Source organism: Aptenodytes forsteri, unplaced genomic scaffold (genome assembly GCF_000699145.1).
Source record: "Aptenodytes forsteri isolate BGI_AS27 unplaced genomic scaffold, ASM69914v1 Scaffold65, whole genome shotgun sequence".
In the NCBI taxonomy this organism is placed as follows: Eukaryota; Metazoa; Chordata; class Aves; order Sphenisciformes; family Spheniscidae; genus Aptenodytes; species Aptenodytes forsteri.
In genome coordinates this window covers 2,281,865-2,303,557 of record NW_008795127.1, presented here as the reverse complement: position 1 = coordinate 2,303,557, position 21,693 = coordinate 2,281,865, and the positions used below count along the sequence as shown (strand labels likewise).

The 21,693-nt window shown below is 38.2% G+C and overlaps 1 protein-coding gene across 3 annotated transcripts in view; it reads left to right on the top strand.

Annotated features, from left to right (window-relative positions):
- SORBS2 (sorbin and SH3 domain containing 2) overlaps positions 1-21,693 on the top strand; it is a 149,706-nt gene that overhangs the window by 77,317 nt on the left and 50,696 nt on the right. For 2 of the 3 annotated variants that reach the window (XM_009277377.2, XM_019471560.1), the window contains exons 1-2: positions 16,141-16,176; positions 20,551-20,617. In XM_009277377.2, the coding sequence (XP_009275652.1) occupies positions 16,153-16,176; positions 20,551-20,617 (91 nt within the window). In that variant the 5' untranslated portion in view covers positions 16,141-16,152. Of the gene's footprint in view, positions 1-7,245; positions 7,282-12,903; positions 13,049-15,172; positions 15,349-16,140; positions 16,177-20,550; positions 20,618-21,693 lie in introns of those variants that run through there. The other variant, XM_009277376.1, reaches the window with a different exon arrangement.

The window sequence follows — 21,693 nt, the reverse complement described above, 5'->3', positions numbered from 1 at the left end:
GCATCTGCTTAAGTGGCTCTTCCTAGAGGGGCTTGCATTAAAGCTTTATGCTGCCATAGGTGCTGGAAGGATCAAGTATGGATAGAAAAGGGTTGGGTTGGGGGGGTTCTACAAATGCAGCTCTGCCAGTTTGCTAGGGCCACCAAAAAATACATTTTCTCAGTCGGTGTTTTCTGCAAGGCTAGTCACTGCTGTTTCCTATGTGTCCTGTGCAATAGCGCTTTTTAAAGAAAATGGGTTGATTAAATCTTTTGTCAACCACCTCTACATGAAGTATCACAAGGCACTGAACTTTTAAGTCCCTCTGTTTCCCCTATACCCTATGCCTACTGAGATGAAAATTCTTTGTTAACTATACTGATCTCATCTATGAGAAAAGGGAGCATTAAGCACACAGTATAGGACCAGAGGAGTCTGAGCAGGGTTTATCGCCATTCAGAAAGTTGCTGAGTCAAATAAAATAAGCCTGGGAGCAATAAAGCAGCAGCAGATACATACTAGGCAAAAGGAGAGCTCTGAATAAACTTTGTCATTTCTACTCTGCTTTACCTAGTCACGTTAAGAATTTTCTATTCAAAAAGTTAATTATTCTAGTATATCTACCAATATACCAGCTTATCTGAGTTTGAAAGCCCTTCGGTTGGAGGTAGGGATTGCTATAGGTCTAGGCATATCTACCTCAAAGCTTTGTCTGAGCAAGGATCCCATCGTGGTGTATTGGTGTCCATCTAGTTCTGCTGAAATCAGTGGGGCTACTCTGAAGTAAATACGGCACAATCTTGCAAACTTAAAGTCCATTGACAGCCCTATTGTCAATAGTAGTAACACATCTGCTCTCTCAGTCTGTGGTTCTTTCAGAGCATCACATTCAACCAGGTCTTTATTCTGGAAGCCACAAATATCTGAATTAGCTACAGGATAGTTTTACAAGTTGTAATATGCCAATTCCCCCCTTCAACTCCCAAGTAAAAATTTTGATCAGAACAAAGCTCTGTGAAATTATATGGCAACAATTTGCAATGCTTCTTTTGAATTTACTCCATTAACAAATGGGAGCACAGAAGAATTGATCACGTTTGTCCTCCTTAAGATTAGAGACAAAACTATCATCTTAAACCCTTCTATTAGGCTACATAAAATTTAGAACATTTTGAGAAAAACAAGTTGCTTTAACCTTGAGAAGAAGTTTCCTACTTAGTGATTTTTGTCAAGTAGAACGAGTCAGTTCAAGCAAGAGCCACAGTAAATAAATTATGTCAGATACAGTAATGAAGACTGAGCAAGAGCTTTTTCTGGTAGATAGGGTAGGTATGCAGATTATAGGAGGCAGGCTTGCAAGCCTTTTAAATATGGGCATCAAGGGATACGGTCAGACAGTAGAACAGGTGTAGGTGTGGCCAATACAATTTATGCGTCTATGTTTTCCTTTCACTTAAAAATAATTGCTCTGCCTGTTAGCAATATGATGCATTATATATGCTCAGATAAATCAAAAGTGTCTCTCAAACAGAAAGTAGTTTTATGACAGCTAACAAGAATTAGGGGAAATACCTTTTTTATGATCCAGAATAATACTCAAACTGTAATCAGAATGACTAAAAAGAATTCTAGCTACTTTTTTTTAGAATTTTAAAAGTCAAAACACATTTTTGCAATTTCTTTTTATTTTAGAATCTGTTTTAGTTTCACTATGAGCTGACAAAAGTCAGAAAAGTCACTGTGATTTGTTTGGCAATCCTACACTTATTTTTCTGCCTTCTCCTTGGTTTCAGTGTGTGGGAAGAATGATCAGAAATTTGGCAAATGGGCTTCTTTGAATAAAATGATTAAAATTTCAGTTGATCACAGGGATCATTAAGGAATGTAGCCAACTTTTCAAACTGCATCCATTTATTGATCTCTTCCTTGCAAAATTCAGCTGACATCCTCCTTGATGTTCAACTTTGAAATAAATTCTAAACATTAGTATGAAGAGGTGTATCTGGCATCTCAATCGAGTCATGGAGCCAGGGGGTTTTGCTAGCTCTATGTTAAAATACATGCCTAAAACTAGAGTACAAACCAGCATGTGAGGTGGTGCAAAATTCTGCAGCAGGTGAGGTCCCAAAGCCAAGATGCCATGGGCTACAGTTAGAAATAAAGGCTACAGCTATATGTCTAAAAATATTTCTTTTCCGACTCAGATCTCTGGTTGAAATCTTGGAACTGTTCTAATGCCAAAAATTATTATCCCCTTTAGCTCTCTATCTCATGGTATTTGCAAAGTTCACAATTTCTCTCACATAGACAAATTAACTTTCAGTATATTACGCATGATAGTACTTACATTTTTAAAATTGTTTTAGATTTGCAAGCTCTACAGGACTTTGTACACCAGTTAAAATACTTTTATATATGCAGATCATAGGTTGTTATGTTAAGCTATATCCTCTAGGGATGCTCTCAGACTGTAGATTAGGCCCACCAGCAATGTTCAAAGCTGCCACAGAAACTCTCAAAACCCAAATACATTTAGAAAGGCGCTGTAAAAACAAACAACTGTCCCTCTGCATCTGGGTTTATGTATGTGGAAGAGAATGAGGTAAGATTGGCTAATCATCACTTCTTAAGAGGTGGTGAATGAGAAATTCTGTGCATGTGTGGGTATCTATGTGTGTAGGGAACACGTACAACTATATTATGTCACAAAGTATGGAAAAATACAGCCAAGAGAGAGCTTGTATGGTCCAAGTTCATGCACAACAATTTTGCAGTATTTTTTAATGTATCTTGTTATGTTTGTGCTCCTATTTGCACTTCGTTTCAGAGCTTATCTGCTGAAACTCTAGGAGCAAGCAGAAGTGTGGTATGACTCTCCAAGTGACATTTTGTAAACACTCCTACTCAGAGAAAGGTTAAACCCCTTAAAAGTATATATGAAAAGAGAAGCATTCAAGTTACTCAATATTAGGTTTTTTACATTATTACAGTCTCGAGAGATGCTGCTGCTCTGTACCATACTGCAGGTATGGGAGAAATAACCTAATCTATTTCAAAAGAGAAATTAGTATTTCTTAGTATGAGACCGATGGAGGTAAATTCTGTTGTCCAAATTTCTTATAAGAAAAAGTTCTAAACTGATGAAGAATTCTGAGCTGCATCTTCTGAAATAAACACCTGGTATTTTTATGTTCATTTTGTTCCTGGGTTCATAAGTGTCCTCTTGTTCTAGATACTGCTCTCTAAAACTGAGGATGCAAAACATTTGCCCTGTTTGTTTGAATTCCACAGATGAGTGAACACTTGGTTTAGTCCTGGTGTCCTGGAGGAATAGAAACTACTATAGCAGATGTTTATGAAAGTGTTTCTTTTGCCAGCCTTATAGCTGTAGACAAGTCAATCAAGGAAAATAAGCCTGGAATTCAAAAAATTGTTTCTGAATCGGTTTGTCTAATACATTACTGTTCGCTAGGTATTGACAATACATTGAGTGATGCAGAAGGGAGAGAAGAAGGTTTCAATGTTTCGGGGACAGACGGCAAGCAAAGAAAATTGAGCACATAATTTTCATTTTAAGTTCTGTATCACTAGTGTGGTTTTGCATAATGGCTGAACTCCACCTCCTTATACTGAGTTTAGAATAAGAGGGCTAGGCAGTAAAAATGGGCATAGGAATACAACTTGTAGCATCAGTTTGGAGATTTTGACATCAGCTTTCAACGATTAAAAATAGAGGTATTTTTACCCATTTGTGCAAGTGTATGGGTGTAATTTGATTGTTGACTACTAAACTCTGCTATGTATTAACAAAATGAGTTTATTCACTTATCTCTGAGTCTCCTTATCTGTGTCTTGACTGTTGAAGCAAGGCCAGCACTTTGGTGTCATTAGTAACCTCGCACCACTGCCCACAGATCTTGCATTAAAATGATAGATGACTGGTTTTGAAACCCATACTAGGGTCACCTGTCTACTTCACGTGAATTGGGTAGCAACTGTATTCTTCAGGCCTGACGTTTTACTATCTGATGGAAAGTGAACATTTCTAAGGACCAGCAGAAAGCTGCGCTTGAGACCTTCAATTCACTTCAAGACTGTGATGACGTTTATCTCTCTCTATCAAGTGTTGCTCCACAACCCAAGATAATTATGTAGTCTAACTTGTTTTTCATCAATCTAATTGATTAAGTACTTGTTTGGCATTTAATCCATCTGACTTCTGCTAGCGTTTCTTGTGCTATAACAATAACAAACCTAATCTGAAGCACACTGAATGGAACTGGTATTAAAAGTTTTCTGGAATGCATTCAGCCATATACTTCTCATATTTTTCACAGTGATGAAAAATATGGGTTAGTAGTAGCCAAACGTATCTGTTTAGAGTTTATCAACACTTCATGTTTTTTAAATTATTTTCAAAAATAATGCTGTTTTAAATCACCATTTCAGCCACTCTTTCCCAGGGTGATGGATGTACCTATGACAGAATTCTAGAACCAGGCAAAATATTCAAGTTTTACTCTACAAAGCTGAGAAGCTTCATGTTGGGAGTCAGTACCTAGAATTGCTGCATTCCTTCTACCCACATTGTATGAATGATAACTCTATATTCTTTTTAAGAATTTGGCTTGATGAAATCAGCTATTATTTGCCAAACACAATGAATTTAATTCTTTAAGAACTCAATTTCACTAGCTCTCTGGATGCACCCTGAGTATCTGTTCTTGTGTTGTCCATCCCTTCTTTTCTCAAGCATGCAGGCAGTCTTCTCAGTTTGAAGCCAAAAGGCTTACTAGGTTTCTCAAGTCTCCAAAATTTCCTGTTACTTTAACAATTTAGAGATCAATTTACATATTTTGGCTCAGTCATATGTAACTTTTCTTCTGGGGATGCTCAGAGGATATCTGGTCTCAAGAACTTCAGAGCTTCATATTGGCTCTGCCTGATAATTGCATTATGATCTCCTGGTTCATGTCTTTTGCTGGAAATCTTGAATTATGACATGGATGATGAAATTCATCATGAATGATGGTTCTGTCTTCCTTTTATGTATCTGTGAGGTGAAATTACTGTTTCTTACATGTGTACGTATATGCACGCATCTTAAACCCCGATATACTATGCTGTATAACTGGCTGTTTCACATCAATTGCATTATGATCTCCTGGTTCATGTCTTTTGCTGGAAATCTTGAATTATGACATGGATGATGAAATTCATCATGAATGATGGTTCTGTCTTCCTTTTATGTATCTGTGAGGTGAAATTACTGTTTCTTACATGTGTACGTATATGCACGCATCTTAAACCCCGATATACTATGCTGTATAACTGGCTGTTTCACATCTGCATATGATTGAATCTGAAATGTTTAATAGTATTCCATTGTTCTTTTGAAGTTTCCATTGGCAAATTAGTTATCTCTAAAACTCATATCTCCTTTTACAGTCATACACTCAATTATTGATTTTCTGATTAAGAAGTAATCTGTTCAGATTTACTCTATGGAAAGATTTTTTTTTCAGTTGTAGATTTGAAACATTGCTGTGAATAAGAGTGGGATTTTAAGCTGTTTGACTAAGTTTCTTCACTGTTTTAACTGCAGATTTTAACAGCAGCTTCTGGCTATTTTTGTGTATCCCAGAGGTCCAGTAATGCCAAAGAGTTCTTTTGAACCATTTGGAACAAGTGATGGATATCTGTTCACATACTTAAGGTTCTTTTCTGAAATGCTTATTCATAGGGATGGTCCCATTGACCTCAGTAAGGTTATTTGTGTAAATTCCAGTTGATCTCAGCAAGAATTATGGAACTGGACCCCAGTGACTTCTCATAAGTAGCACAACCTGGGTTGTGTTCCAAGTCTTCCATAAGGGCTTTAGAAGATATTTTCAGATTTTGGATTAAAATGCCAAAATGGCATTTTAATCTGATGGCTTGAAACATTTTTTGAAAGATTAAAGACATCTGCCTATTCTGAGCATAGGAAATAACCATAATATTATTGGTAACAATGTGATATCTATGAGTAAATGTTGCTTTTTTTAAGTAGTAATTACTGCATATGGTATCTTACTGTCCTCTATTTTACATAAATTTAAAATCCCAAACACTCTTTCCCTGCAGCTATTCCAGAGTTCCTCAGCCCTATCAAAAGTGAAACCATTAGTGCTGAAGTAGGCAGTATTTTGACGTACTTCAGGAATTGATTGAAAGCTTGTGGCTAATAGGCAGTATAGAAGGACTTGTGCAGCTGTTTAACAAAGATTGGATGCCAACATGCTTTTCATGTATCTTTAATTCAAAAAGAAGTTACAGATGCAAAAAGCCAGTTTCAGGACTAGTTTAAACCCAGTGTCCTGTGTCTGGTTTGCAATAACAGAACATAAGCTCATACGTTGTGTGGCAGTTTCCAGAAGCACTCTCATGAGGACCTTCCCTTATACTTTTAAGGAATTATGCTGAAGCCAAACAATTAGCGTGTTTTGTTTCAGTACGAAGTCATCCCTGTCCTGTTCTTGTGCTCCCAATCTTTTTTGTTCCTCAGATTTATACCAGTTATCCTAACACTCCTTGTGTCCTCTAATGTTGAAAAGACTCCTATGCGTGCACCTTATGCAGTAGGCTGACAGGGTGCTTCCAGGGTGCTTGGAAATTCTAAGATCATCCAAACATTTTTATTAGAGAGGCAGTGGAGAAGATGTATTCAGTCACAAGAGGCAAAAAAGTCCACAACCTATTGCTTGCAGATCATATGAATATTCAATATTAGTGTTCCCATTTAGCTTGCAGTCCTGCCCATCTGTATATTACAGTTAATTTCAAAATGATACCTGTCCTTTGACACAAAAGAGAGCAACATTTACAGAAATCAGACTTGCAGATCCTTTTTTCCTTTTACAAACAAAATGAACATGGCGTTCTCTAGCCTCATATTTATGTGAAGTATAAAATAGTGTGAACCTTCTCGATGCACAACTGATTTCATTAATATATGCAGTACATTATGAGTATTCATCCCCAGCACACTATGGTTTCTGGCATTGCTTCCGCTAGTATTTGATGCATTCATTTCTTTCATGTTTTCCTACTTTAATATAGAGCGTGGTTGATTTATTTCCTAATCCATGTGAATGTGAACTTCCTCGGGCTGCTGAAAAACTTACGCTTTTGTAATTCTCCTACACACAGCAAGAGGCAAAGGGAAAAGTTTTTTATTCATTTGGTAATCTGTTTCTTTTCTTATTTTTTTTCCTCAAATCTCAGCTTGGAAACCAGAAAGTAACTGCCCCTGTGATGGAGGTAAATGCTTCACAGACACACAGACAAACAGCAACAGAAGCTTCTCCACTGCCTCTTCCTCCTCCTGTGGTACCAGTTAACAGAGCCTCTTTCTCACCAGACAGTGGCACCCATCTAGTACCATGTTCTTTGCCAACGCTTGATGATTTTTTGCCTTCACGCTTTTACAAAACCCCAGCCCTTTCACAATTTTCATATAAATGCCCATACCTAGCTTCTGAAAGTATTATCCGCAGGAACGAAACAGCCTCTGTAAGCACAGATTCTGCCATGAGTGAGTGCTCCTCCCGCACAGTGAGTGAGTCCTCCACAGCCATTCTAGATGAGCTGCAGACTTGTAGCTATGATACTACTGACTGCTCTGAAACACCTTCCCCAACCTTGAGCCAGATGTCTGCTGTGTCAGATGGCACCACCTTAACCAACACTGCTGCCACTTCTCATGTAATTATGCTTCCTTTTTTCCTCCTCCATTTTGTTCAAACAGGTTGTCAGAGGGGAAAGGAATTCAAACTTGTCTGTTATCCCGTTACACAGACAAGTATTCCATTAGTAGTTTTCTGCGTTCGCAGTCTGACAGTATGTTTTGCAACAGTTGTTTAAAAAAAATCATTGGCGTAGCAGATTTGGTAATAGGAAAATGATGCTAACTTGTTGCACAGTTGCATGGTCAGTTAAGGTGTATCAAACACTTTGCTTAAAATAATTGAAAATAGATTCAATAAATATCTGTTCCAAATGCATTAAAAGCAAGCGGTCTGTAGAGTTTGAAGAGGTTTATTTAAAATATTGTTAGCAATGTACAGGTTTGTGGAGTTTATAGCCTCTGGGCTACCGCCATTTTTGGTTTATACTGAGGTACAGATTTCAATAATATAACTTCTAAATTCATAGTAAATGTTGGCAATATTTAACACAGTTTTTTCCCCAGCCATGACCACTGACTGCACAAAACTGTTTTTCTCTCCTCTAACTAACCTTTTCCTCTCCTAAGCACAGTTTCTTACAGGAGTGAACTTCATAAATAATCTTGTAGTACCCAAGTGTTCTGTTACTTTTCTCTTGGTTAAGTCAAGGAAAAAACCAGCATGCAATTAGACATTTTGTACGTACATTCACTTTTCTGTGCCTTAGTACACTCATATATGGGTAGAAAGAAGGTATGGAATTTGGGTCAAATCCAGATCACTTCTGATTTCTTTTGAGATTATCTGCATGATTAAAATGAGTCAGAACAAAGCCTTCATTTAAATTGAGCAACTCATTGCTGACTTACAAAACAGAGAGATGTTCCGAGACCATTTTGTACGTACATTCACTTTTCTGTGCCTTAGTACACTCATATATGGGTAGAAAGAAGGTATGGAATTTGGGTCAAATCCAGATCACTTCTGATTTCTTTTGAGATTATCTGCATGATTAAAATGAGTCAGAACAAAGCCTTCATTTAAATTGAGCAACTCATTGCTGACTTACAAAACAGAGAGATGTTCCGAGACCAAAGTTTCACTGGGTGACAACAGCATTCAAACTTTGTACAAATATTTCAGCATGCTATCATTTTCAAGTCTGAAAAGAACAAATGGTGTATATATTTATAAAGTTTCATGTATATTTTATAAAAACTGTTTTGAGCCCAAACTTGCACCTAGTCACCTGGAAGGTCAACGATCTGTTGTCAGTGCTCTGGATGCTGTTAAAAAAATAATATTAATAACAGGCATGTAAAAGCTGTCATTCCTAACTCTTGTAACACAGCTCTGAAACCTTTTTTTTTTTTTTTTTGTAAAAGAATCAGTACTGTGAATCTGCATACGGCCCAGTAGTTGTAACCAAAGATACCATAATCAATATAGACTGGTACGTGTAAATAAGGCACAATCACTACATGACCGTTTACTAGCTATGGGAAGAATGCAACATTTATATTTTCTTCTCACCTACTTCTAAAATAATCAGCTAACTGTATTTGTTTTCTTTGAGCACCATTTTTGTAAGCTAAAGTGAACAGTCCTTCCTTCTTTCCTTTTTTGGGTAGTCTCCCTGTAGAGGGATATATTATGGTCAGGTCTGACCACCACTTTCTCTCTTAGACATGGCAGGGATGAGCATAGCAGTTGTTCACCATTAATGGACGAAGAGAAAGGATGAGTCTTCCACCAAAGGACAAAAATCTCCAAACAGTCCTAAGAGCCCCACAGAAATTAAACTGCTGGCAAGACCCACCTCTGCAGTGCAGAAAAGTCTTCATCTCCCATCCTCTGTAGAGGAGGGCCAGATGACTATAAATGTATCCGTGGAATGAGAAAATGATGGGGAAGTTGGTGGCCCACACACGTGTGCTGCTAGTGGCTCTACTCCTGTAATGATCTCCATTCTCAAAGGAAACTCCTGTTGGTTTTGTAGATGAAAACCGCCGAGAGAACAATAAAAGTAATACAGGACTGTGCCATCCAGCACTGTGCCCGCATAAGACAGAACCACGTTTTCAAAGATACTATGTCCACATTGGGGATGTTTGTTTATTCTTGAGGTCCTTAATGAGAGCTTAGGCAAAAAGATTTTACTAGCAGATCTTCTGAGAAGAAGAAACAGCATCAGGAAGAGCTGAATCAACAAAATTGTAAAATATTCCAGGCAAAAGGCAGAGCTAAACATAAAACTGTGGTTAATTGGCCATACTTTTAGTCACAGATTACAGCTTCTTTGAAAACCTGAAGTGTGAGAATTGTAAGTCCTATTTGGGCTTATGCTTAGAACTGGAGTTAAAATGGGAGAACAGCTGGTTTTGGAAACTCTTTTTTCTGATTCTATTTCAATTATGAACATTTCCCATATAAAGTAATTTTTATGGGTTCTTTTTGTTTATGTAGTTTAAAATTGTGGAATCTAATGGAAACTTGGAAATGGAAGTACACATTAGATTTTGCCTTTTCCCAGGTTCCAGGACTGTCTCGAGCTTCAATAATTGATCCTGAGTATTTCAGCCTAATTCAGTGTCTTGAGGCCAGGGGTGTGCTGTGCAGCATTGTCGCACAAAACTGCTCAGACATCCATAATGGGACCTCTTTCCCTTTGCTGCCTGCCTCAGCAGAGAGAAAGTTAGAAAGCAGCTCCAATCCCAAATAGATGCTTTTCTCTGCTCTGATTCAGAAGTCCAGAGAGCTGCTCTTTCTGATGCTCAGGCAAATTAAATGAAGTTTAAACCTGGTATCTAGGAGGAATCTTTACAAGAGTTTGATTACCTAGCAGCAGAAGTAGGTGTCTTTGCTAGTAGCGGAGCACAGGTAAAGTATACTGGAGAAGATAATAAATGGAGGAGCCTAGGGAAACGAACAGCATGAAAGAGATGGGGATTATCTTCCCAATAAGCTGGGAAATAGGTGCATTTTGGTGAAAGAGTTATTTTCTGTATCATCTTATTTTCCCACAAAGGAGATTACCTAAGAAAGTAAAAGGTCTAATTCACGAATAGGCATCTTAAAGATTTCACTTCCTTGTAAAATCTGGGAACAAACTCTGTCACCTGGAACTAAAGCATCACATTCTCAGATTGAAACGTCAATAGCTCCCAAATGATTCCAAGGGCAGGAAAAGGCCCTTGGAACTTGAAACTTCGCAAAACTGTCTTTTATAGCTAACCCTCTCACCAGTGCAAGATGCATCAGATAAACAAATGCAATAGCCACCTTCACGGAAACTTTCCTCAAAGAGAAGGTCATTAGGAACTAAGAAATTACAGCTGAGCTGATATCCTCTCTAAAACCTTTAGAAGCAAACCCAAAAATGTCATATATGGACATGCCACATATACATTTATGACTGATGTCCGTCAGCGACTTGTGTGGTTCCTGTTTTCATAATATTGTGTACTACTTAGTGTAAGAGCCTTACTGTCTAACCCAGCTATTTGGTAAAGCCCATCACAGGAATATCTTAATTTTTTATTAGAAATTCATAGGCGTAGCTTTCCAGTCTACAAAGAACTCACACTAGTTCTGCTCCTCTCTTCCGAGAAACAAAAGCCATGGTAAATGAGTAAGAAGGTGTAAGGTTCCAGACATAGTTGCACCCTGCCTTCCTTAGAAACAAGCTTTCCCAAAAAGACAATATGCAGGAAAAGAGAACGGGCGAACCCCTGAAGTAGGGTAGAGATGGCTGGCCTCATCTAGGAACCTCAGCTGAAAACATGGCTTCGTACCTCTTGAAATGCTATCTTTGAGCTCATGTAGCTTTTGTATTCTTACTGCTCCAAGTTCTTTTGGAAGGGAGGATGGTGTGAGAAAAGCCAACTTAGTTTACATTTTGGTTCTTGACTTTATTAAGAGAGGAAACATTTAAACACAAAAGTTTTAATGGAGACATCACCACAACACAAACTTTACAGCTCAGTTCTGAAAACGGGCATCCTTAAAATGAAAAACCCCTGAATGCATCTGGGAGTTCACATGCTGTCTGCATAGGAGCCAGAATTTGTTTTGCTCTCTTAGCTATTGGAGGCCGAGACATTAAAAATTTCAAATCAAATCAGTAATCTCCAAAATACAAATGTATACAAGAGGTCGTGAACCATTTCATTTTTAAATGCAAAAATAATATGCCTTTTAATACATTTTTTACTTATGCTTTGCTGCTTCAGATAGTCTCATGTTTTACATTTACAGCACGTTTTAGTTCTTCTCTTTTGTTACATAAGATCAAAGTTTGTAGCACTTCTGATTTTGTTCAGATTTAAAGAAGAGTTCTGCATTAAAAGAGATGTTACAGAGAGCTTCGCTCCCTTTTCTGCTGAAGTATTCACTACCCTCTCTTTTCATTCAATGCTTTCTCAATATTTCTGTTTTGATCCTTGCAATACTCCCCATAGAAGTGCTACAGCCCAGATGTGGGGATTCTAAACGTGGGGGCAGGGAAGCAGATTGTTTCAGAAGTACCTCTTGTGACTAAAGCCTAAATGGCTTGTGATGCTGCTATACTGCCAGTTTACTTAGCTTTCCCATTTTTTTGATTTTTTCTGTTGTTTTGTGGTTGTGGGGTTTTTTATTGGTGCTATTTAGTTTTATTGTGATAGATTACATATCAGCATCCCATAGTCACTCCAGCTGGCTTGCATTTTTTAGAGAAGCCTTGGCTCACTCTCTTTAGCTAGTCTTAATGAGACTTCTCCCTTCGGTCTGCACAGAAGTTCCCATTAATATCAATAGGGCTTGAGCATGTGCATTAAGGGAATATGTCTCTTGGAGTGAGTGATCTGTGGCAGGCAGTCTTTGTCACACAACGAGAGGAACTTCTGCTGCCATCTTCATTTTATATTGCTGTCAGACCTCTGCAGACCTTTGTGCCATCTTTGTTGCCTTGACCGTGGTCTTTCTGTCACCTCCCCATGACTTCAGCATGCTTCACAGACAAGGAGAGAAGGGGGGGAGGTGCAAGGTATATAAGGAACACATTCTGCTCCCCTTGTGATGAGTTTTGTGTTTCAGTGAATGCAGATGCCATTATGGCTAGGTACCTGACAACTGGTAATTGTTGCTTGGATGAGTCTTGCATCACTCGTTGTTTGGGATGGCAGTCAGAGGGCTTTGTGTGTCGTTTAATGGGATATTGTTTTGTTTCTCTCAGGCTCAGATCACAGTGAATGGGAACTCTGGCACTGCTGCCAGCCCAGTGAGTCACTTTCAAAGGCCTTTTTCCCCTTCTTCAGCTTACCCTCCACCAGCTTCGCTCAATTCCAACATTGTTATCATGCAGCATGGCAGGATGATGGGTAAGCCTCACACAGAATGTTTGCTTTATACATTACGCAACGTATTCCAGTTCATGTTGCAAAGATTGCAAACAATTGCAGAGTGCTTCACATCCATAATGAAGGTATTGTCTATTCATCTACCTTGGGAAGTAAATGCAAAAAGATAATAGCATTTATTGCTAGATACAGTAGTGATCCTGAACTGGAGTTACTATTAAATTTTATTACTTATGTGTGTGAGAATGACCTCTTGCCACCTTTCTACTAGCTTTACCGAGGAAGGAGCATATATCAAAAAAACTCAACCTGTGCAGCCCCTTCAGGTTTTGCCTTCTTTAAGAAACCAAGGGCCAACTTTGTACATTGGTTCTCCCCACAACTCTCATAATCTTCATTAGAAATACCGCCAACAAAGGGTGGGGCTCTGGGCTTTTAAACACCTAAAGCCATGTCAATCTGTAATTTGTTTATGTATTTTTTTGTAGGGCGTTGTTAATTTTTATTTTAAAAATAGATGATCAGCCTTAGAAAGGAGCTTTGCCAGTATAATCCAGTTTTGCCAGAACAATCATTTGCTTGCTGCTTTTTCTACCAGTGTTTTGCATATTCAGATAAGACTATAGATGCAAAATAATTTGAATGTGATCCTGGAGTTTACTTTTTTGTTGTGCATGCAGGGAAATTAGGTGACAGTTCTTGCTCTGAGACTTACAGCTTAGACAAATGCTGCTATCCCTAGCATAGTGATAAGTACAAAAACTGTATATATGGGTTTCTCCACATCCCAGAATTCTAGATTCTTTGATTGCTTCCAGTTTGCTGATCTAAAGGCCTATCAATTCTGTTTTGGATATACCTGAAATAAGTAAAGTGTTCTCCCATGACTTTTGCTCTTGTATGATGCTGAAGTTCTGTGTTCCACAGTAACAGCCTGATTTAATTCTCCTTGCTCATGTAAAAATCCCACTGATGGCCTCAGTTTGAGGCTTATGAAGAATGAAGGATCAAATCCAAATTGTTTTCTAAATTTAACATCATGCATTTTGGGAAAAAGGCCCAAATATTCAGACGTTTGCCACGCAGAGTTGCCCCTCGCCATATATGTGTAGCACTGGATTATTTACAGGATTTCAAACTTGAGTAAACAGCTGAAACAGCCATGCCAAAACCAGCTCTCTGCAGTAGGAGTGAGCAGAAATATTCAAATTAAAATTAGAGCTTTTAGTCACCAGAGCTCCTTTTGCTGATTTATATTACAATTCAAATATTTTGCTTCAGAAGAATCAACAGATGTTAATGTCACACAAAAGGCAATTGTAATCTTCACCAGTAGTGTTAGAATATTTATTTTTGCTCCTTACATTCATTTATCCTGCTGTGAATATTGCAAGTCACCACAAACCAATAACAGCCTGCACAGTTCAACTGAAGTATTGTAGGTGGATCATCAGATTGCTCTACGGGTGCCAAGTTACTGAGGTCCATTTTTATGGATTATATGTAGAGGCACTTAAACATACCAACATAACTTTAAGGGGCAAAAATTATACATCAGAATGTGTTTTTTAAAAATATTCATGCATCAAAACAATGTTTCTAAACACATATCACATAAGTCTTTGTGGAGGGCTGATTGGAATCTGTTGCTGTGCTTACAGAAGAGCAATTTTCTACATTTTGCTAGATTTTGGGGGGGAGAAGTTTCGAAATTATATCACTAGTTTCAAAGAATGGATAGGAAAGGTGCAAGGGTTTGATTTATAAGAAGGTGGCTGCTGCCACTATTTCTCAATAGATTTTTCTGAGTTTGTGGGTTTTTTCTTTTTGTTTATAAGCAAGATGCTGTGAAAAAGTGCCTCTAATCTAAGAAGATCTGAGTTGAATAGCCCAGCTGTGAAAAAGTGCCTCTAATCTAAGAAGTTGAATAACCCGTCTAGTCCTTAAATAAGTTTATAATTCTGTTAATGTAACATTAAGTAGGGCAAAGCCCCAGCTAAGAGGATTTTTTTTAAGTGCTGTATGTGTATGTGGTTAAGATTTTTGTCACTCTTTGTACAGCATACTGAAATGGGGAAGCGTGTTATAACTGCCAAGTATGATTATTGTATCGTTATACAATATTCCGTCATGTTATCTTTGCAGAGTCCACAGAGACATACTCACAGCATGTTCAGACTGTTGGCAGCACCACCACCACCAGTACAATACCAATCTGTAGATCCTCAGAAGAAGAAAAAAAAATTACAGTCATTAAAGCTCCACATTATGCAGGGATTGGCCCGGTAGATGAATCTGGAATCCCCACGGCAATTAGAACGGTAGGAAATTCTGGGGAATCTGTGTATGAACTCATACAATGAATTGATTGTTGGTAATGGGTTTTTCACATTCTTCTAGTCTTATATAATGCGGAATACAGTGTGCGTAATCAGCGAGCTCATGAATATAATATTGTGTGTTGACGGAAAAGGAGAATGCTGATGGGAGCATAATTGGGCAACCTCATGTTTCTAGTTTTAATTAGAAGTAGCCAAAACTTTGTGTCTCTTTCTTGCTTCTCTTGCAGTTCTTGCCTTCTGGAGATATGCAGTAATTGCATTTGTTCTGTCATTTCTAAAATAAAGTTTATACATACTATATATATGCGTGCATGTAAGTATACATATATACATATGTGTGTGTGTATATATGTAGAATCTCACCCTTCTGCATTTTGAGGGACGGTGGTTCTCCTGTCATCAGGGTAGTGTAGAAATGAATAGTTTCGTTCTGATAATAATCTAAGTGACTAGTATTTTTGTGGAAGTGCAATATATAATCATTGTGCCCTTGTGTGACACGTAAACGAACAGCGTGGAAGCCCTTTCATTGTGACTAGCCCGGTTTTGATCCTCTGCCACTAGTCGCTGCTTGAGTGGTCCCAGGATGTCGAACTGAAGAGTTTTGTTTTCACTGTGCTGAAGCATTCTTTCCACTCTGCTGTCAGGGCAGCCTCTTCTGGCTGGTCCAGAGAGCCCAGTGGCAGCTGCACTAGGTCTGTAAAGGAAGCGCGTACTGGCCTTCCCAGCCGGAGGAGAAGTGCTGTGCTAGTCGGAGAAAGAGTAAGAAGAGTGGGAGCCAGGATGAAAGCGGCAGAGCCCTTGCAGGTGAAGTCTTTGTGAGGTGCAAGGATGTAGCAGCTGTTGGATGTATGCTCTCCGCCAGTACTGACATACAGGGCTGTGTTGTAATTGCCAAGAACTGCTTCAATGGATTGAAAAATTAGGGGGAAAATCAGGAACTGATGGAGAAAAGCAATAGGAAAAAATCAGAATAAGTGGTAAGATGGGGACAATTTTGATAAGAATGGGGGGGAAACTCTGGCATTTCTTGCTTTATTTTTTGACATAAAAAGCAATACGATCGAAATCTTTTAAAAATGAAGAATTTCTGTGCAGCAATGCTCTAGCTTCCTACCCCTTTTTTAAGTAAATATGTCCCTATGCTTTATATAGGATAAAGTAATTATTTGTGTTCTTTTTTTTAATAGCAGATTGACCTAATAGGGTGCATATCAGTTATACAAGATTATAACAGAAATCCCCCTCAAGTGTGCTTAATAGAGTTGGCAATCTGCCAACCTATATTTAACTTTCAGATCGTATGGTCTGAGTCTCTCAGATTTTCCGCTAAAAACATAATGTAATTTTAATTAGGACATTTTTCAGCTGGATTTGCTCTGTTTCTTGTTATGTTTCAATTTAAAAGTATCTTACAGCTTGTAAACTTAGTATTATAGAAATGATTCTCACAATGAAATACGAGTTAAAAGATTATGCTAGCATGTGTGTGGGGGTGTGTGTCTTGTGTGCCACTTTGTGTCCTTATTCTGCTTTCTTAGGACTTAGCTGGAAGGGAGATTGTTTTCAAGATATTGATTTGAGATTACATTTTAAAAGTGCACGAGTATACTTGAGCCCCGTGTACCCCAGTCGCGTAAGAACAAAGGTGATATAGTTGTCAGCAAAAAACTCAAATATGCTGCCCCTTGACACCTCTCAGAAGTGCAGTACTATGCAGAAACATGCAAAAGTGCTATAACTGTGTTTCTCGTGAAGAGTAGAAGGTGGGCTCTATCACCTGCTCTTTCCCCAAGGTCAGTGAGCAATCCAAATCGGAATCTTCTCCCAGAAAGTTCAGCCTCACTCCATCTGGAGAGAGAAAGAAGTTTTCAGATTAGTTGAGTTTATCGTTGCGTGCAAAGTTTAAAAGTTTTTTATTCTTCCATCTTTAAGAAAATGGCAACAGTCTATCAAAAAAGCAGTAAATGCAGATTCACGGGGGATAGGTAACATACACACTGTGTTCCAAAACACTATGCTACTCAATGGTAAGCTTGTAAATAAGAACTTGGGAGTATCTGTATTCCAAATTTGGAGTGCTTTTCAGGAGTAAAGAGATTTTTCAAGCTGTGGTTATCTCCTCCAAATCTGTCTTTACTCCCAGAACATGGTTTGTGACAGCTGTTTAGCCAAGGAAAGCGGAGTGATGTTCTCTTCTCTTTCTATTCCTGCAAACCCTCTCTGTCCAAAGCTGCTGAGAGGGGAAGGATTCCTATAAAGTTTTCCCTTCTCTCAGCACCTCCATCCGATGTTAGCATGTTCCCTCCACACCACTTTAGCTCCTGCCAGCTCTGGGAAGTGCAAGTCTGAAGCCTGAAAATCCAGATCATTGTTAAGTTCTGCCACCGTGCCAAGCCCTGCCCCAAAGATGGTGAAATTCCAAGGCAGTAAAAATGAAGTCTTTGGAAAAGAGAGAGTAAAATGCTGTTCACTCAGAAAAGCATTCAGTCAAGTGGCACCACCAGAGTTTACCACCGACAGGGTCCTAGGAAAGGCAAAAACAGATTCATGGAAAGCAGTATGGCTGCACTGTTTTAGACTATCCAAAATGATTGCTTCATGTCCATCAAAATTAATCTGTAGACTGAAAAGGCCTCCATTTACTAAGAATGAAAAAAAAATCAAGGCCCACCAGATTTCTTTTCCATACTTAGTGATGTAATATTTCAGCTAGAAAAAAAACCCAACAGAAGGTAATAAATGCCTCCTTTAATTGCATACTTCCTGATGGATTATTAGAATACTGCAGTGATTATGGACTCTCCTAAGTACCAACTGCAGGTACTTTTTATGTCCTCTTCACACTCTGGCTGATTGTTCATTCACATATGTTGATACCGTGTTCCAACATTTAATTGCAACAACTATAATGTATGCAAAGCAGGATGGCATCTGAATGGCTTGGTGCATTGTGAATTCTGCTATTTCCTGAAACAGATGTTGGTATGTGGGATTACTGAATATAAATTGAGAAAATGTATTTTTAAATGAATTTATTCTATTCCTTTACTAGTCCTATCTGGCTTATAATGTAAAGCCAAATTATTGGCTGAGGCTTTAAACCCCTGGGTGGGGGTTTCGGGGGGAGATGATGAGAGAAAAATGTTCAAATGTCCAGAAAGATGTTGGGAGACCTTCTTCTCTGGTCACATGGGAGCTTCTCCATACCTGATCTCTCTGTGGAAGCCTCCTGTGGATTTGTGGAGGACCTGACTGATAAGGAAGACCCGGCAAAGAGATATCTATGCACCTTTGTCCCTTGACAAACAGTAGGGTCATAGCAGTAATATTTATGCACTGTTTCCAATCTATTCACCTATCACCAATTCAAGCTCTGTTGGAAGACTCTTTTTGGCCCAATACAATCAGAAAGGCGGTTGTGGCGTCATGGGACCATTGCAGGTTTGTATTGCTGTGGGAAATGAGGAGTACCACGGAGGTTGTACCCATCAGCATGAATTCCTTCAGACCAGTCCAGAAGGACTTCCTTGTATTGCTGTGGGAAATGAGGAGTACCACGGAGGTTGTACCCATCAGCATGAATTCCTTCAGACCTTCTGGACTTCCTTGTAAACTTTTGAACATACATGATCTTGGAGCACCAAATAGCATACTTGTTTCAAATCCAGCTAAATTATTCTTACCAGAGTTCCGCTAGTATAGGTGTTTAATACCTTTAGGGAAACAATGTGAAAATGGTCCAAATCTGCTTCTGAATATCTTCTCGTTGGCAGAAGTCAGGAATGTTGGTAGGGACCTGATCTTGATACAAAACTGTATCTCCTTCATATGTATCTTGCAAGCAGGTCTGGGTAAAAAGCATAACCTGCTGCTTAAATTTCTGTCTTCCTCAGCAGATCCCCGAGTTCTTCAGTTGACTGTCAGCTCTTCTTTTAAACAAATTTTTTTTAAAATGTCATTTAGTAGCAATTTTATGAGAACTCATATTGATTCCTCAAAATATGGGAGCATTTTCTGCCTAGTCCCTTATAGTAAGAGTTCACCATGTTAACAAAACAGATCAATTATGTACAGTAACTGTAACAAGTATTTAGGGCAAAAGTGTGATTCACTAAAGATGGCATGGAGCCAGGTGAACACACTCAGATCTGTGGGTTATTTTGTAGAGAATTTGTGGATTTTCACTTTTCATGGTAAAGAGGAGTGGGCAGAGTGATTGCAGACTTAGTATTAGCTAATGCAAGATAATGCACATCAAGAGGAGTCTTTTGAATTCTCCCTGTGCACCATGAGGTTTGAAGATAATTTTATACATCTGCATTAAGACTTTGCTTTTCTGACTACTGTGGAACAAGTAAAATTTTAGGACCTAAGAAGAATAATACTGAAAACGCATTTGCCTTTCTATTATCTCCTTTTCTGAAATACTATCATTCTATCTCAAAGAAAATTCAGCAAAAGAGAAAATGCAGAAGGGTAAGAGAGAAAAATAATTAGAAGCACGAGCAAATGTTGATATGAGGAGAGTTTGGGAACTTTGGGATTGCTTAGTCTACAAAAGTAAGGATAAGTCTAATTTAATGAGTGGTTATTGTGTTCACTTTTCTCAAAATAACTTAAAATTAAGTTGCCTGGAAAGGGAATTTAAAACTGATAAAAGGAAATACTGTTTGTTTACAGTCCAAACATTAACTCTTAAATATAGTGTTGTCTTAATTCTTTTCTCTGTAATATTCCAAAGTTTTTTTGCATTATTTAACAGTTACATTTTGTACATATTTTAAGTTGAAAATTGCCAGGAGTTCAAAAGAAGCTCTTCTTACACGCTTGTAATTGCTGAGGTGTTTGTATTTTCATGTAGCATTCATCGTTGTCAAATATAGGCCACTAAGAAGATAAACTCTTGATCTGGCAGTAATTCATATGTTCCTAACCATCGTACCCTCCAAGATCAGAGTCCAAAATTGACTCAGTCTTCAGTGTCTTCCAGAACTTGTTACAGGAATTCCTAGATGAAAAGCAAAAATACACCATTTGAAATAGATGGTATGAAAATGATTATATTAAATAGGGTACAAAACATAATAGACTTTGTGTCCAGAATAACATTAAATGTCTGATCAGATCTGTACATATTTTTATTTTTTTGTTAATTGTTAAAAACTGTATTTTATTTAGACAGTTGACAGGCCGAAGGATTGGTACAAGACAATGTTCAAGCAAATCCATATGGTTCATAAGCCTGGTAAGTATGCTTTTGTCTTGGCTGGGTGGTTCTCAGTCGTATTAAAAAATGCACTTTTCTGCATTTTGATTGTCTGCCATGTGAAAATACAAGCGTTCACCGAGTGTCAGATAATGAATCAAATCAAACGGGTAAATTCAATGATAGATTTTACTGTAGCGAGCGCTATTTTCCTCTGCTAAAGGCTGAAAATTTCTAATAGGTTTATTTTATTACTAAAACTAAATAAAAATTGAAGTGATTAGGATAGGTATGCAATCAATATGATTCCATGTCACTGGGGAGCTCAGTGAAGTGATCCTCATCTCCAGTTTGAGGGATGAGAAGTTGGCCACTGTAAATCTCCTACCATACCAGGTTTCTTACGGAGAGCTCGTGTGTTAGAACAGCATGGGCTAGTAAACAGGCTGTTTTGAGGATACATTTTCTGTCTGAATTGCATCTTTTTCATAGAATGTTTTATTTGGTTCTGCTGACATGGAGCTTTGGTGACATTACTAGCTTTAGAGTTAACGTCCTTTATCATGGTCGCCACCAAGGATGTCAAGAAACTTTATAAATGACAATTATGCTCATTACACCTCTGGCAAGAAGGAGACTTTATTCATCTGAGGTAGAGCTTGCATTCAGTATGGTCACACAGAATGTTAGTGGGAGAATAAAAAATGTAAGCAGGAAAATTTTGGCTTACGAGGTCTATTTTGCACACTAGTCACATAGCAGATATTTGAGGTTGCTTTTTGTGATAGGAACAGCAACTTAATAGTCTCTAGTAGAGGAGAGCTGACAAAAGGAAGAAATTGAGCTTGGGGAAGGGAGAAGAACAGACAAAAAGCTATAATTTGCAATTCGGTGCTAACCAGTAAGTACACAATATGGGTGATATGACCAGAAGATACCATTTTACCAATAAGATGGTAAAAGTAGCCTATGGTAAGTATAATGGGAAGAGAGAGTCTTCAGAAAACGCCTATGAGAGGAGGAAAAGAAATACAGTGCTTGATTGCCTACCAATCTTCTGTTTGTATTTGCAAAAACAAAGCTGCATTGCTGTGATAAACTGGCACGTATTGCAC